The 14,008-nt window shown below is 40.2% G+C and overlaps 1 protein-coding gene across 10 annotated transcripts in view; it reads right to left on the reverse strand.

Annotated features, from left to right (window-relative positions):
• MAGI2 (membrane associated guanylate kinase, WW and PDZ domain containing 2) overlaps window positions 1–14,008 on the reverse strand; it is an 838,547-nt gene that overhangs the window by 330,202 nt on the left and 494,337 nt on the right. For all 10 annotated transcript variants that reach the window (XM_083183055.1, XM_083183056.1, XM_083183054.1 and 7 more), the window contains one exon: window positions 4,340–4,459. In XM_083183055.1, coding sequence (XP_083039181.1) covers window positions 4,340–4,459 — 120 coding nt within the window. The remainder of the gene's footprint in view (window positions 1–4,339; window positions 4,460–14,008) is intronic.

Genomic DNA, 14,008 nt, shown 5'->3' on the forward strand with positions numbered 1-14,008 from the left:
TTAGATACCTCCTTTTAAATAATAAACTAGGTTAAAAAATGAGGGGATATAAATATGTCATACTGTAGATCTGGTTATGTAAAGTAGTTAGTTGGTGAAGCTATACAACAGGAGGCATCCAATATTCACCCACAGAGAGTATTGGCAGAGAGATGATTGCATAAGTACAACATCATCTTGCACAAGTACATGTCTCTAGCGTAAGTACATGCATGGCTTTCCACTGTTAAATGCTATCATGTAGGCGTTTTAATGCAACATTGTAATGAACATGCCGCAAAGTCAGTAAATCCTGGGTACAAATGATTTATACAGTACTGTATCTCACATCAGCTGATAATAGAATTAACACATTTTCAAATGAAGCACCAAGCTGTCAAAAATCTTGCTGAGCACAGCAGAAGAGATCCATATCTAATGATGGATGCTCTATTCCTGCACTTTGTGCTGCAGCAGATTCCAGAGTTTATTGCACATGCCCGTTTCATTGATAAGCAGATTTTTCTTTGTAACCAGTGACAGTTCTTACTATTTTCAGACAGGTTGGCTTTCCAAGCTGGGCAGCATCACCCCAGACTCCATAATCATCTATAGTGTATACACAGAAAATGTAGCTGGGGAATAAATGAGGAACATACACACAAAACCCTTCAGCTGAGTCAGTGGAGGACAACTGTACGAAGCTTCAAAAAAATGACAACATGGAGAGTGACAAACCATACCTCCCCCACTATCCCGATAACAACAGTACAGTCTCGTAAATTAGGAGACTGTTGTGCTGGACTGCCATGTACTGTACCTGCTCTTGCACTAAACTACAGATGTACTATAGCTGTATTCATCTATCCTGCGCCAATCGTGCAGCTCCTGTGGCTATTGTCACAAACCTGTCGCCATCTGTGTGTACCTAATTCTCTCATGAAGCTTATAGAAACACAATGAGCAGCAATATCGCAGTGTGGTGATTTCACGCTGCGGGTGTGAATTTGGCGCAACAAACGGGAGCAAGCAATGGTGATCTGCCAACGATGAGCGCTACTACATCACTAGGTGGAAAATGTGTATACAGTATATGCTTATGTGCTATATACTTGGTCATGTGCATACACTCTTACTGCACTACATAAGTACAATCCTTCCCAACTCCTTTCCATCTGTTTGCTAGGCAGTATAGATTTACGATTATGTTTGACTCTGCATTCTCATATTTGTGTGCACTCATTTTCTGAGTAAAGATAGTTTGATACACTACAAAAATGAATGTACAGTACATTAAACTAATTTTTGAGACTACATTGATCAGCTGAATGCAATCTTGTCACAATAACTACGCATTTCACTAGAAAAGCATTCTTTTTTCCTACTACTAGAGTGCCCTTTCCCAGTAAACCTACTGTACTTCACTTCCCAGATCTACCATCCCTCCAAAGATACTCCTTTACCACTTAACGTCATCACAATCCTTCTTCCTCCATCACAGCTGATGACTTTGAAAAGAAAAAATGACCAACTTGACACTATCAGACAGCGCATCTTCTCAGGTCAGCCCAATTCTTCACACCCACCTGCATTTCATTTTATTCTTCTACTAAAGACAATGTAATGGAACTATTATTTCATCAATGCATACCTAGTCCTTTAATTTCATACCCTCTCAAGGTTTCCAACCGCTGACTACATCAGTTTGTCTCAAAGCCATTCAGTCTGCAGACACCTAGTAATGCCTTTCTCTATTGCTCTGGGATTCCTCCAATGCATGCCTTACAAAAGCAACCCTCAGTTGCTCAAAGAAATACAAGGTCAATTTCTCATGGTATGAACCAAGATACTGTCTGGTTCATCAAAATTGAGTAGATCATGTGACCATGTTCTTTAAATATTAGCCCATAAAAATAGAAAATAATCTTATCTGACTCAAATAAGTTTAAATAAAAGTAATGGATTACTTTATTTTGTGGCAGAGAAGGTAACTAAAGAGTTCAATTGGCAGTATTCAGACTTGATCTGCAGAAGTTCCCAAACTCTGCCTTTACAGTCCAATTTTTAAGTTTGTTCATGCTTGAGAACAGATGATTCAATACCTCTGTCAATTTGATTTAACCATCTGGACTCAACTAGGATATCCATAAAACCTGGACTTCTATGGCAGAGTTTGGAAAACTGGTGTACAAAGATGCATCAAAGGCTGGAGACTTTAAATCCATAAAATTCATATTACTGCTGTCCCCTGGAAATACAATTATTTTGTTATACATGATACCTTTAACTTTTCAAATCCTAGAAGTGACAATCTTCGATAAAAGGAAAATGTAATTATAGTTACCCAAATGGGAAACAATACTAGGTGGGTGATTGCATTCAAGTTTTTTGCTGATTGGGACCATGAGGGAGATATATAAAAGCAATGTAAAGAGTGGAGAAGTTGCCCTTAGGAACCAGTCAACTTTAAGTAGAAGCTTATTGGTTACAATTGGCACTCTCTTTTGTACGCTTCTCCACTTTTTATACTTGTTGATACAGCTCTCCCTAAGTTGTAGATTTATTAAAGGAACACAAGTTCTCCATCTATCTAAGGAGCATTATGTTGGAAGTGCATTGAGGCTAGAGAGCTAGGTGAATGGAACAAGGAAAAAGAAAAGTTTTTTTGTATGGTTTTATTTATAAAATATTTAATAGCCAGTCTAAGCTATAACTTCGGAAGGGTAGGCTGAGAAATGATTTGGTGTTAGCAAATTAAAGTTTTTTTTGGGTGAAATAAATGTAAAAATAAATTTGTCATCAAGTGGGGGCAGTACGAATGGTGTAATGGTTAGCATTACTGCCTCACAGCGCTGAGGTCATGGGTTTGATTCCCACCATGGCTCTAACTGTGCAGAGTTTGTATATTCTCCCTGTACTTGCGTGGGTTTCCTCCGGGTTCTCCGGTTTCCTCCCACAATCCAAAAATTTACTGGTAGGCGAATTGGCTTTCAATTAATTAACCCTATAATGTCTGTGTGTGTATGAACATGTGGTAGGGAATATAGATTGCAAGCTCCACTGGAGCAGGGACTGATCTGAATGTTCAAATATTCTCTGTACAGCTCTGTGGAATATGTTTGTGCTATATAAGAAACTGTTAATAAATAAATAAATAAATCAAGTTCATTAAAAACTATTATTACATATAGTAGAATCCTCTTTTTGTTTTGACACTGGTTCATCTCATCCATGACGACCTTTAAAATTAAAACCATTGAATACATATTCAGGTGTTCATGGGAGCAGGCATAACAGAATATGATAGCTCATAAAATATGATGGCTCAAAGCACATTGAAAAACACAGGCCACAACAACAACCACCATCATGCTACAGAGCACATATGATCCATTTTCCACAACTGTATGTGTCCTGACTTTTCATTTTTTTACATTTGGCAGACATACATTTTAAAGTATTAATGTTACACACAATTGTCCTTTGCACATTTAACAAAGGTTTTACCCAAATTAATTGATATATTGCTGCAACTTCAGCTATGGAGCATAAAATTGCTATTACAATTTTCTTTTTAATTCTATATTTATCAGAAAAGTCAAACAGAACAGAACAAGGCATGAGGGAGAGGGAGAGGGAGGGGGGGGGGGAGAGGGAGGGAGGTAGAGAGAGAGAGAGAGAGAGAGAGAGAGAGAGAGAGAGAGAGAGAGAGAGAGAGAGAGAGAGAGCAAATAAAAATACATGTTTACATAATAATAAATTGATACCATTCAACTCTTGCAAAGGAAACAAAGAACAATGCATGGAATTAGAAATAAACACCCCTTTAAGACAAGGGGTTAGTCCAAGTGGAAAAAGAAAGAAAGAAAGAAAAAAAGAAAGAAAGAAAGGTAATGAATATGTAACAGAAGTTGCCTCAATTGTTTAATAGTACAAAGACCACTAAAATGGGGGGAAACCTCTGATCAATATTTCCAAATTATACCAATAAGTTAGTTTTACAGCTTGTCTAGTGAATTCCTTCATGTGGGGAGATAATAGGAGAAAGTACCGAAGACAAATAAAGAAACAATGTCTCCCCACTGGCTCATCTAAGGAATAGTCCATTGGATAATGACTGGTTAGAATTGGAAACAACAGTGTCAAAGAACTAGCCTCCATACCAATCTACTGAGCTAGGAATCTTTTTGGTCTGCTGCTGCTGCTGCAATGCTAGGTAAACACTGTGCAGTGAGGATGGTAAAAAGAAGGGCGACAGAAATACCATAGGTCCCACTCCAAATCATCTTTTTTTTTAAATGATCAGTCTTCCTTGCAAGCAGAGTAGGGCCCAGATTAATCTATCCATTTTTCTACTCACCTTCATATGTACCACTCTCTAACAAGGCTCCACTTCTCTCTAATTCCATAAACGCATCCACAGTAATAAAGTTGTAATCCACACCAGGCACCTCCCCTTCTTTAGGCTGCCTTGTGGTGCCTGAAAGGAAGAGAAATAGCATTAACATATCAGATATTAATTTAAAATAGTATCTGCAGTATGAATGTAATTATGTGTAGTTATGTCCTTAAATAACTCAAAACTTACTTTTCCCCTGAAAAACACAGATTGTAATATGAAAACAAGCCCTGGCCGACACTGGCCCTCTATTAAATGTAAGGTACAGTAGGCCTCGCAGCTACCCATTTCTTTTTCTAAAGTCTTGCTTTATAATATTTAACATATATATTTGGAACTAGTAGCATATATCACTCTCTAAATTGGATAACTTATTTTAGAAAGCGTGACATCAGATGTTTTTCATTTGAATTTATATAACAAATGTGAGTATCGCCGGCATTTTTAGCAGATATTTTGCACATCTCTCACTCTTTTCAGCTATTAATATTCTCAAACTTTTCCTTCACTTCTCACTAGTGTTATTCATCCTACATGTAACCTGCTTCATCAATAAGTAAAACTATTTTATATAAATGATTGATATGACTAGTCTTGTAACAGATTTACAGTTAAAAAAATGGCAGCATCCCAGGCCAACATCAGACAAAGCGAGTCCTCGAAGGACAAAATCAGACCAACCTCAGCTCTTGGCAATGACTAGCGTAATCTTTAGCTCCAAAACACTTCCTTGGAAAAGCTCTGCATGTTGCACCAGGACATTCCGCTCTTATGTCTGGTTCTGACTGCGGTTATATTTTGTGCTTTATATTGGTGCAAACTGCACTTCAGGCAATCTCCTACTTTTATTTAGCAATTTTAACAATAAACAAAAGAAAGTGAATTTACAATTCTAACCATATCACATCTCTGTACCAAGTTTCCTAAACCTCCTCTATAGAAAAGTTCTGATGATGTAAATTGGTGCATTATACATAATCTAGCGATGCCATCCAACAGCCACATTATAAAGCAAAATACTTTTACACTCTGTCACTACCAGACTGGAACAAGAAACATAACTATTGCAGCAAGATGAGCCATGCAAAAACATGAATGGTAATATATTAGTAAATATACTAATAATCTATCAGTCCATCTAGGCTCCAACCTGGGGCCCAGATTAGTTTTACCATTTGCATGGATTTTATTTCATTTTTTATTTTTTTCAAATATCAGATAGAATGATTCCAACTAATATATTGCATAGGTTCCAATGGGTTCGTTTAAATTAATTTAAAGTGTTCTTAAAGGGGTGTATGGAAACAAAGCCAGATTAATTAACAGTTTATGAGCATGTGATTAAGATTTACTGTGTGCAACTACCCACTGCATTAATAGGGTTGGTGTCTCAGCAAAAGACAACAGCTACTATGGCAATGTGCCAGAGTCTGCATATAACCATGGCACTCTTCAGATGTTGTCAGGGGAGAAGTCAGAGTAGGGTTGCCACCAGGAAGGTTGCACCATAAGATGGCCCTGACTGACAGGATCTAGCTGCACAGCCCCTTTGACTCATGAGTCAAAAAAACACATAGGCAGGTATTCAATGCTGTTTGCGAGTGGTGACAGCGAGCAGGGCTTCCTGCTCACTGTCACCACTCACCCTGACAGTATTCAACACACCCTCAGCATACGCCAATTCCCCCTCGCTCTGTTTTTTGAGTGAGGGAGAATTGGTGGATGCGGCTCCAGAAGCAGCGAGACTCGCGGCTAAAAACAGCGAGTTTTCTGCAGTAGCCGCGGGTCTCGCTGTTTTGGGGAATTCTCGCCGTCCTGTGACGGCGAGGACTTCCCCAGAACGTTGAATAGAGCGAGCGGCCGGCGCGGAGGTTAAACAGCGAGGATCGCTGGTTTTCTGCAATCCTCGCTGTTTAACCCCCTCGCCGGCCGCTCGCTGCAGCATTGAATACCCCCCATAGACACAGCACAGCCTTTAGAACGTCAAATAAACGCACAAATCTAAATACTGTATACAGACATAATTGATCTTATCTTATACAATACAAAATGTGACAGGTTTTTGGATTTCTACATTATAAATTAAACAAAAAATGCAAAATAGCTAGCGAAGATTTGACACCAATTTTTCACTGCTTTAAATCTTTGTTTACTGCTTTGTCCTGTCCAATTGTCAGAATCTGTTGCACTCTGCTTAACTTTATGGCTTGAAGGTGATGTATATTTTACAATGCCTGGCACTACTCCTTATAAAATGTGGCCAAGTAGCTGTCAATATTAATAAAACATGTTCATGCCTGAACGAATCTACTTAAGAACTATGCGTGAAACTCCAGTGTTATAAGGAAAAGGAATATTGCAACCATCAATCTGGAATGCAAGAGAATATCTAAAAATAAATAAATAAAAAAGTTACTGAATAAAACATCCCCTGGCAACCAACATCATTGTACAAAAGAGTAGTGGATTAAAATATGCCCGTGCTTATTATTCATACAAATAAGCCTGCTTCTTCATAGCTTTCTCAGTATGTAATGGATGTGGTCCCTGCTGCTCTATTTGCTGCTGTTGCCTATCCCACATTGGTTCTGACTCCAAAAGTTATTGCTAATCTACAGACAATTAGCGTAAATTCATCCTAGTTGCCCGGAGGCAAGATTATATATATATATATTTAGCCGCTGGTGATATAGAGGATAGGATATCCAACACATCCACAGAGAAGAAGACCAGCACGCCCAGCAATAATCCACCACGTGCACTATTTAATCATGGTTCAATGCATATAAAGCTTATACTCAACAATCCTGGAGTACAGCATGGCTGAAGACAGCATCAGGCAAAAAAATCACCACAGAAGCCCTAAGGGGCTGTTTCGGTGCATCTGCACATTCCTCATAGGGCATCAATTGTTAAATGAACCAAGACTAACATTTATAGCAATAGGTAACGGCTCTCACCTTTATTGGTGTAGTCCGCCATATCCACGTGTCGATGGGGTCCCATCAAACTACCGTCCGAAAACTCCCTGCTGATGACATCAGACACCAGAACTAACATGCTCAGGCCAGTTGCGGCGGAGGATGTATGGGTTCCCATGCACCAGAACAAGCGTCACTCCCACCTATCACTATGGTGATCACATATACAAACAGTTATTGTGATAGCCCGCTGTGTATAAGGGTAATGGGTTTACGATCTCTATTGTTTATAACCAATAAGGTATCCAAAATACAATATAGAACACCTTGTATTTCTAGGATTCAACTTTAGTTTATCAACATATAAACTAGATCGTCCCCACTATCCAGCCTCCAAAGTCTGCTAAATCACAATCACGTAGATACAATTACAAACTACACAATACATGGAGAAAAACAAAGAATAATAATGGTATCGGTTAAGACTAGTTATTAAACAATCCTTATCTTAAAACCTGAATGTCACAATGAAGCTGAATAACTAAAGCCTGGTTACATTAGCTCTCTCTCACACGAACATAGAGAAATTGAATTCCTCATTCAGGCCATTAGGGGTCATAGATTTCAGCTCCTAAATCCAATAGTTTTCTTTCTGCAAGAGCGCTTTATGTCTATCTCCTCCTCTTCTCATGGGGGGGGGGGGGGGGGGTATATAGTCAAATGGTAAGAATTTGAAATCTTTCAGTTGGTGTCCAGCCAAGGCAAAATGTCTCGCCACTACGGGGGGGGGGGGGGGGGGGTGTCTGTGTGTTTAGTTTCCATCATCACTAGTGCCTTTTTAATAGAGGAACAGTGCATTCCTATCCGTTCTTTTAGCATTCTTATTGTTTTGCCCACATAGATTTTTTACATGGGCATTGGACTATATAGACAATAAATTTAGTCTTACAGTCCATGAGATGTTTTAAAGAATATTTTCGATTGGTCTGTGGGTGTTGACACCTGTCTCCTGTGATGATGAGCTTACAATTTACACACCCAGGGCACCTTTTCACTCCTAATCCCTGGTCCAGCCAAGTACTCCTCTTGGCCATTTTTAGTCCAATATCATTGTAGACAACCTTCTGTCTTATGATGGCACTCCTCTTATAACAAAAGAGTGGAGTTTTCTGGCATTGTAGGCCTATAACTGGGTCAGTCTTTAGTATATGCCAGTGTTTGAGTATGACTGTTCTTATAAGGTTAAGGCATCTTTTTTTGGCATCTATTACCTCCCCCTGGTCATAGCTTTTATCTGCAAAACATTGTCCCATAGCGTGTTATTCAATGTTTGTCTGTTTGTAGTTATTCTCACAGCTCTAACGAGCTGGGAGAAATGTAGACCTTTCTTTAAAGGTGATGGATGGAAGCTGGTGGCCAGTAGAACACTATTTTTGTCTGTAGGTTTTTTGAACAGTCTCGTTGAGAAGTTTGCCTCCTCTATTGACACCGTAACAACTAGGAAATCAATCTTTCCTCTACTACTGGAGTGAGTGAATTTGATGGATGGATATATATATTTTTTTTTTTAGTGCGGACCGGCACTCTCCTTCGTCAGCACCCACCCCCAGTGGCCCTCGCTAATAATAGATAGCACTCCAGAGGATTTTTCAAAGTAGTTATATTAAAAACACAAAAATAATGTGCCAACGTTTCTGGGCTGGCACGCCCCTTTGTCAAGGCTGTGAAAAAGGTGAATCAACCTTTTTCACCTTCTTCCTCTGGAGTGCCATCGTTTTTCTACTGCGATAGATAGATATCATATGCATACAGTGGGAACGCAGATTCTGTCTATGCATAACACACCTGTGCAGAAGCAAATAGATCATTCGGTAAGGTATCTGCTTCTAACTGAACAAGTCATGGGTTCTAATACTAGGTTTAACATTGTTTAGAATAAGGAGCGTGTGATGTCTATGGTCTTACATAAGCAATATAGACATTTATCTAGTTCAAACTCTCAGGGGAAGGAGAGGTGCCCACATTGCGAGCAGGAGCACAATGGCCTCCCAGAGCCTCTGTTATGGACCATAAAAATGCACATTGCAGTAATGCCTACAGAAAATAGTGGCAATGTATATGAAAGGGTTTGCAAATTAATATTTGAATATACAATTGTGATAGGTAGAACACGGTTACAAAGTACTATCACATTAGCAAAAAGCTCAGAAAACCTACTGTATATAACAATGTGGTTGTAGGTAGAGAAGGGGATGTCCCTGCCATTACACCTCATTAAAACCAATGTTGCAGACAGTACTGTGAGTAGGACAGTCCTGTGACATTAAACCTACTATTACTATAAGTCATAATAGTCTTCCCCCTGCCCCATTGCACTCATTTCTTGCCGAGGGCTACAGGAGTGAGGAATGACATAAATAAGCTTCATTGTGGTCTTGATGCCCATGGTGCTATTCATCAAGCTATGGTGATGTCCCATTATGCAGGAGGGAGAAGGGGGAGGAGAGGAGTCACTTATCGTGGCCCTATCCATTTCTCAAAAAGAAAGTGTGATATGGATGGTGGCATACTCACAATTCAGGAGTCTCCCAGATGTTACATTTTTTTGGTCACAGCCATTACAAGCATAGGAGATCACTTTGTGGGGGTGCAAGGGTGGAAGAAAACAAAAAATACTGTACTTAAGCTCTTGCAGCAATGATCTCTGTCTATACATGCTATTTCTTTATTCAAAAGAAGGGATGAGGCTATTTAATAGTTTTAGAAAGGATGCTCCAATGATTAAGTACTTTGTGCGTCAAATTTACTGGAATGGAGCCTCAATCTAAGAGTTATAAATCATTAACTTTAATTAATTTTTAATTGTCTTTAGTATTTGTACCCCTTTAAAAACATTTTCATTATTTAATTAACTTTAAAATAGAATATTTTCAAACTCCATACAACATATTGATTTTACATCTTCACTAGTTGCCAAACCATCAAGATGATGGAACATTAGAACAGTATTGTGTGTGCGCCCAAAATTAGCAAAACTTGAAATGCTCTGTTGGCTGCCATCTAGGGGCCGCTCGCATGCACAACACACTTGGTGATGGGCAGCAATAGCCTTTAATTATATAGGATAATGTATGTCCACCTTAGCAGTGAACAGCAAATGAGAGCCTATTTGTGCAGATCAACAAATTGGAAATAAATAGTGTGCATTGCCTGTCAGGTGCTGATCAGTGTATACAGTACTCAGGAAAATAAAGAGAAAATTCCAACTTGTGCACAGAAGTAATGGTCCAGCAGCTGGTCCCAGTGTGCATGTGTCAGATATTATTGTGAAAGTCCCAGCAGAAGCTATACATCTGGTATGCCTAAAGTATTTTAGCTATTACCATAAAATTATGCTGAGTGGTAATGCTGAAGTTTATATATTTCTTCTACCTGTTCTCCTGGGAAGTGTGCATGATTAAAATTACATTGTCACATACCCAGAGGAAATCAGTCCAGTTTCGATGGAAATACAACACAGACTAACACACTAAATATCTGAAATATCTTAACCCTTTGCGTGCCAACATCTCTGTGAGAGATGTCCAAAATATCCACTAAAAAGGCCATTTTTTATATAAATTACAATAATTGATGTTGGGGGGAAATTTACTGAGATGTGTATTCTACTTCACATGTGCTGTTGCTATGGGCAACCAATCAGAATCTACTTCTAATTTATTTAGCACCCTCTAGAAGATAGTAGACAGGATCTGATTGGTTGCCCACAGCAACATCACATGTGAAGTAGAATACACATCTTAGTAAATTTCCCCCGTTGTATTTAAAAAAAAAAAAAAAAGATTGCATTTCCTATATAAGGTAACTATTACAGGCCATATATTTTTGCTTTGTCAATTTTTACACCTATTTTAACAAATTTGTTTGGCACTCAAAGGGTTAATAGGGGCATATTTGTTCTGAATAAATTAACACATTTTATATGATAGGCTAAAGGTCCATACACACTGGGCGACTATGCCCAGCGTGTATGGACAGCAATGAGGTCAATCATAGCTGCAGGGAAAGCCGCTCATTGCACACACACCCAGCAGCTTTCCCCCTGCCCGGTGCCAACGGAGGGGGGAGGACGGCGTTGCACTATGCAAAGCTGACAGGTCACTGTGGTACTTGTAGTTCCACAGTGAAATAGGAAGTCCTGCACACCACTGACAACCTGGCAATTTAGACGCTAAAGCGTCTAAATCCAGACTCCTGCGCACCGCTCACAACCCGGCAATTTAGACGCTAAAGCGTCTAAATCCAGACTCCCTGAACTGGACACCCCGGCAATTTAGACGTCTAGATTTAGACGTCTAAATCCAGACTCCCTGCAAACCGCTAAGATGGGGGCATCTAAATTTAGACTCTAAAGCATCTAAATTTAACCTGTTAAACCTGTTCACAATGACACTAGTCGACGTAACAGCTGTCGACCTTGTTAATTCCACTATCCACGCCAACCCGAAGCGTGGCGAGCGTAGCAAACCCGCGAGGGGTGGCGGTACGCGTCCTATGACCTTTTCATACCCCCACTATCCACGTCGGCGTGGAGTTGATTTTATAAAGTGTGGTAAGCGCAGCGAGCCACCGAGCCCGAAGCGTGGCGAGCGCAGCAAGCCCCGCGAGGGGACACGGATACCTGTGAAGCCCGCGAGGGGACGTGGATAACTGTGAAGGTATCCGCGTCCCCTCGCCACGCTTCGGGCTTGGTGGCTCGCTGCGCTCGCCACGCCGACGTGGATAGTGGGGGTATGAAAAAGTCGTAGGACGCGTACCGCCGCCCCTCGCGGCCTCGCTGCGCTCGCCACGCTTCGGGTTGGCGTGGATAGTGGAATTAACAAGGTCGACAGCTGTTACGTCGACTAGTGTCATTGTGAACAGGTTTAATAGTGTACCCCTAGACCCTACCAAATTTAGATGCTTTAGCGTCTAAATTTAGATGCCCCCATCTTAGCGGTTTGCAGGGAGTCTGGATTTAGACGTCTAAATCTAGACATCTAAATTGCCGGGGTGTCCAGGTCAGGGAGTCTGGATTTAGACGCTTTAGCGTCTAAATTGCTGGGTTGTCAGCGGTGCGCAGGAGTCTGGATTTAGACGCTTTAGTCTGGATTTAGTCTGGATTTAAGCGCTTACATAAGGAAAGCAACCACGCGCTGCGCTGAGAACAGCTAGAGCGGCACGCGCACAGTAAACACAGAGTCTGGCAGACTGCCAAGTTTCAAAGTTTCACTGTGCGTGCGGTGGCGCCGTGAAACTACACTAGTACCTAATAAACAGATGCATACGCCTGAGAAAGAAAGGGGAGAACATAAAATTGGGACTGCCCTTGTGCATGCCAGATCCTTATATTTTTAATTCAAGAACATATTAATGCTGTTTTGCCACTTCCAATACAGCTTGCGTGTCTTTTCAAGAAAGACCCCCATAAAGTCACAATGAAAAAGGCAATAAATATTCCAAATATATCAGAATTTAGATAAAAGTAAATAAAAAAATAATAAAAGGAAATAAACATTATTTCATCGTGGGACACAGAACTAGATCACACTTTGGAAAGATGCACCTAAAATATTAGTTGTGTATTATTACTCTACTATATTGCTTTCAAATCCTCCCCATAAACTTGCTATAAGATGAAAAGAAACTGGTCCACAACATACATATTGCTAGGCTATCATTTAGCTCCAGCACCAACAGCACTTTCCTTTCTAGGTCACTTCCAGTCTACAATGTATCTTTCCAGAGCAAATGAATGACTTATCTTATATCATTTGGACTATGTAGTTTCTGTCCCTCTCTTTAACTAGATTTCTTATTAATGCTGAAAACAACAAATACATTTTTCAACAGCTTAGACAAGGCATTATCGGTTACTTTCTATGGGAGAAGCACTGTAATTGAAATCAATACAGCAATTACGGTCAATGTGGAAACAAAAAAGAATGGAGTAATAGGACTTTAAATCAAACAATGTGCTAATATACCCTTGAACTAAATACAAACTTTCAGTGTAGGCCATATGTGTATGCTCAGATCTCCAAAGCTCTAGGAGGACTTGGTTTATCTTTAATGTCCATGATTAGGTCCATAATGGTCTCTGGGGTAGATGTATGAAGCAGTGATCAGGGAGGAGAAGTGTGTCAGAGGAGAAGTGGCCCATGGCAACCAATCAGCACTGAAGGAACATCGATCATTTGCATAATAATAAATTATACAGAGCAGCAGACTGATTGCCATGGGCCAAGTCTCCTCCCTTATCACTTTATCCCTCTGTAACCTACCTCTCCTTGTTCCAATTTGAAATCACTACCTGCAGGTCTACAATTCCCAGTATCGTCTTCCCATCCTGACACTATAGTAGGAAGGCTATGGTCATTCCACTCACATAGTCTACAGTTGTGTGAGGCTATGTAGGCAGGATTTTTGTCTAATTAGAGATGTGTGTGCAGGAATCTGACTGATCTCTTATGGGGCATACACACGGGACGATGGGAGCTAGGTGCTAAGCGTTCCAGCATCGCAACAGCGATGCACCAGCAATGTGTTCTGAGCGATCTCTCACTGCCCATGTCCTCAAAAGACACAGGCGAAGACTACATATTTCAAGCATGCTAGAAATATCTATCCTGGAGATAGTGATGCCTGGGGCCGCGCAACCCTATGGGCC

Source organism: Crinia signifera, chromosome 4 (genome assembly GCF_055691185.1).
Source record: "Crinia signifera chromosome 4, ASM5569118v1, whole genome shotgun sequence".
Classification (NCBI taxonomy): domain Eukaryota; kingdom Metazoa; phylum Chordata; class Amphibia; order Anura; family Myobatrachidae; genus Crinia; species Crinia signifera.